At 45.8% G+C, this 3791-nt stretch overlaps 1 protein-coding gene across 1 annotated transcript; it reads left to right on the plus strand.

Moving 5' to 3' along the window:
• The first annotated feature begins 893 nt into the window (after positions 1-893).
• On the plus strand, positions 894-3193 carry LOC142582061 (uncharacterized). The gene is made up of 3 exons (XM_075691482.1): positions 894-1084; positions 1155-1335; positions 2401-3193. The coding sequence occupies exons 1-3, from the start codon at positions 904-906 to the stop codon at positions 2945-2947; spliced, it is 909 nt and encodes a 302-aa protein (XP_075547597.1). The 5' UTR covers positions 894-903; the 3' UTR covers positions 2948-3193.
• The last annotated feature ends 598 nt before the right edge of the window (positions 3194-3791 follow it).

The raw sequence follows: 3791 nt of genomic DNA on the forward strand, positions 1-3791 counted from the left end.
CGCGCTTCACCTCGCAGATGTCAGCGCGGCGTGGGCAACGACGAACCAACAAGGTCTCACCGGATGATTTCCTTCTGCGACAAATTAAAACCCAGTTTTTTCGAGGCGGAGTTACTGCGGGATATGGATAGCACGGGCATGGTATCGCAACAGAGTCGACGATGGTGATTTTCTGCTGGACAGTCTTCGATGCCCTAGCCGGCTCACTTAAAGAAGACGACGGTATTTAAAGCAGATACACTTTGAGAGTGAGATAGTGGGTCCTGATGTGAACTGAGACGTTAACTTGCTCCTGCATGGAGGGGGCTTCCGCACTGGAGCCGTGTTACTAAGCTAAATACACCCTTTTCCCTTCATTTTCTACAACTTGACGTCGTAGTCGATGGGCTTGATGGATTCCGTGCCCTGAACGCCCCCCTAGCCGCAACATTTACCCCCTGAATGTCGGTTGCAGCGAAACACGTTATACGATGGAGAAAGAACGTCTTCATCATCTGTATCATCTTTGAGTTAAGTTTCGGTGATTGCTACAATATGCGCAGTATAATGCAAGATCAGTGCTTCAAGTTGGTCTATTTTATTTACAATACTACGGACCTAAAGGCTCAACCAGACGTACGCATTCCAATGCGCCCGCACGCGCCGCACCACGCCTGGGCGCGTACGGCGTCAGGCACGGAGGCTGTTTCGCGTGTCGGTGCGCGGAGGCGTGGAGACCTACAACCGCTAGGATTTTTGCGCCCGCGCCGGAAGCTCCCGCTCGCGTCAGTAGCATGACGCACCTCACATGACCACGGCAAGCCAACGTCACTTCCGGAACGGCTCTTCGCGCGACGTTCAGGCAAGCCCGGGCAAGCTGCTTCAGTACCTCCTTGTTGGCTGTGCGCGTTGAGATCGTTCTTCATGGCAGGTACGAAAATCTTCAGCCGTGACGGCTGCATTAATAATGAAGTTTTGATAGCCGAAGTGCAACGTCGCCAACCATTGTGGATGGCCTCTCACAAACAACATAAGGACCGCAACCTCAAAGCGGCACTGTGGAATGAAGTGACGGCCTCCGTCCTGCCACATGTCAACATCCAAGGTAAGCACGAGATTTTGCAGCTTCCACTTGAATAATCGTTTACTAAGCATTCTTGCATTTCTCTGTGCAGTGGGACTGGAGTTGGTGCAGAACAGATGGAAATCGCTCCGTGATAAGTTTCGCCGCATCTTCAATGGCCGCATAAAGACACACAAGAGCGGCGCCAGCGCCGACGATGTCGAGTCGGTCGACACAGCATGGCCCGTTTTTGAGCTGTTGCTGTTTTTGAAAGACACCATGGTGACGAGACCGTAAGCTTGACATTATTGTTGTTGCGAACATTTTGCTGGCCAAAGGAAACCCACCTTGATTACGTCTATGTCAGTGAGATGAGGTGCTTGTTTCTTCCTAACGGGCAATTAACCTCATCGTAGAGCGAGATAGTAAGCCTTTTACCGGCTAATAATTTTGAGATATACTTGGCTAAGCCTACTGCTATGAACGATGGTAAATGGGCATTTAAATGTAACAAATTTCAGTGTGCAATAAGTGCTTTTTGCGGTGGAGGCGCGTACAAAGGAAGGGGGGCCATCCTGTGCTTGGGTATGCACCAGTGGTGCAGCCAGGAATTACGAGGGGAACAGGGTCCGGCAATTAATCAGGGTAGGGGAATGGTGGGGAGGGGCTTGTGCTCGGTGTTGCTACATCCGTATTTTTTGGCTATGCTGATACCCACGCCTGCTCACCGAAGTAAACAAAAGGAGGGGGAAAGTTGGCAATTCAACGTTTATGCAAGCAAGCTGTAATATACAGGTGGCTTTCATTTAAATACCACATGCCTAGGCTATGAATTATATAGTTTTCGGAGTTATCACAGTGCAATTCCACTTGTGAACAACTAATGGTAAGGGTTTTCACATCTGCATGTTATAGCATGTGGTGCCCCTTCGATCGTAGTCATTACCTTAAATCATGAATATGATGTGCATGGCTATGTTTCATGTATGCTTGCCAAATTCCTGACTTCTATAAGTTACTTCTAGTATGGCATTTTTACTGCGATTATACACTTTACAAGGAATATATATTTTCTTTTACAGATACACTGACATGCACGAAAATATTTTGATGCACCTTTACTTATATTTTTCTTTTGCATTTCTCTCTTTTGCACAATGCATGGTAATACGGATCACATTAGTGAATGACAACTTTAACATTATGAAAGTGCTAGTATTGTTCATAGGAGTTTTACAGTGTGTGAGGCTATAACAATAATGAAGAGCAAGAAAAACACTGAAATGGTTTCACTTTGTTTTATTGCAACGTTACAAAACGTCACAACATAGAAAACATGCACTTTTTCTTATGTGCAGCACTTCAGGCAATTATGTAATGCCTGCAAGCCCGAGAGAGGTGAGCCAGCAGCTGGACACAAGTGAGCCACTCGGTGCGAACCAGCAGCACAGTAATGCAGAAAAAATTTTAATGGGCATTGCCCAGTTCGAAGACCAGGACTTGGATGAACAATCAGATTTTTCTGATCTCTCAGGCTTGGTGTCGGCGTCCCAGGTCTCGTCAGCCTCGACGTCATCCCCAGCGTCAGCCTCAACATCATCCCCAGCGCCTGCCTCGACGTCATCTATGACATCAGCTTCGACGTCTACAGCACCAGCCTTGATGTCAGCAGCACAAGGAGCCGCTAGCCAAAGATTTCAAGAAAAAAAGAAGAGAAGGCCAACTGAAGACGCCCTTGTGACTCAAATGGCCGAACTGTCCAAAACCCTCCAGGCTTGCCCTTTAGAGGACGAGTACTATCATATGGCCCTCAATATAGGAAAATTCTTGAGAAAAGTGCCAGAAGAACGGCAACTCGACTTTCAGATTGAGTTGCTGCAATTAATAAAGAAATATTCAGAGTGATGAAGGGTCTGTTGCACTTTTCTTAACATGAAAAATGTTTTACTGGTCTTCACCAAGAATTCTAGCATATACGAGCATCACGGAAATGTCTTGAAAAGACAAGGCTCGTTTTCTAGCACCCCAGGAGATGGCACTATTTTGATATTCTCTCAGCGTTGTGCTCATACTGTCTGGGGTAACAACGCAGTTTCGTCGCATGGATTCCCTTTAACGTTCGCTTGCCGCCTACTGCTTCGCCTTGAATGGCGCCAATTAACAATGCCGTTAAGTGCAGCAGAAAGGCAGTGAAGTTCATGGGCAAATGTCGTAAGACATGTTTCACTTTTATGTTATGAATGATTCCTATGAAAGAAGGATTAACCAATGTTTCTACAACGCTACAATTACATTTAAGCATCGACAGCCATGCTAAGAGCAAGTAGTATTTTATCAGAAGTTTTCTATGCATTTGCTGGCGTGCGCCTATCTCGTTCCCCCTTAACAGATAGTAGGCTAGCGGACTTGCTTCAGGCTAGATTCGGTGATCCTCAGTTAAATCTTCCTTTCACTGTGAAGCGGATATGTTGTACAGACACAGCCCAAAGTGTGGGATATCTATATAAGCATCCTTAAAAGTGAAGTACCGTGGGAGGCAATTGTTTTGAAGGATAATAAGCAATGTTTCTGCATGTATATAGTGGTTTTCCTGCATATAAGTAACAAAACAAATAATTCACCATAATTTATCACAGGTTCTAAAAGAAGTATACATTGTCCAGCCATTTAGAGTTAATGCAAAATGAAAGGCCACTGAAAGCAGGAGCTTTGATGTCAGGTGCGAGCGCTTATTGAATTTAAGCATAGC

Source organism: Dermacentor variabilis, chromosome 5 (genome assembly GCF_050947875.1).
Source record: "Dermacentor variabilis isolate Ectoservices chromosome 5, ASM5094787v1, whole genome shotgun sequence".
Classification (NCBI taxonomy): Eukaryota; Metazoa; Arthropoda; class Arachnida; order Ixodida; family Ixodidae; genus Dermacentor; species Dermacentor variabilis.

Bases quoted from the DNA above. Each gene is read 5' to 3' on its own strand.
- LOC142582061 (XM_075691482.1), top strand. From the start codon at position 904: ATGGCAGGTACGAAAATCTTCAGCCGTGACGGCTGCATTAATAATGAA. The intron at 1,085-1,154 runs GTAAGCACGAGA...TTCTCTGTGCAG, and splicing joins GCCACATGTCAACATCCAAG to TGGGACTGGAGTTGGTGCAG. The intron at 1,336-2,400 runs GTAAGCTTGACA...TCTTATGTGCAG, and splicing joins GACACCATGGTGACGAGACC to CACTTCAGGCAATTATGTAA.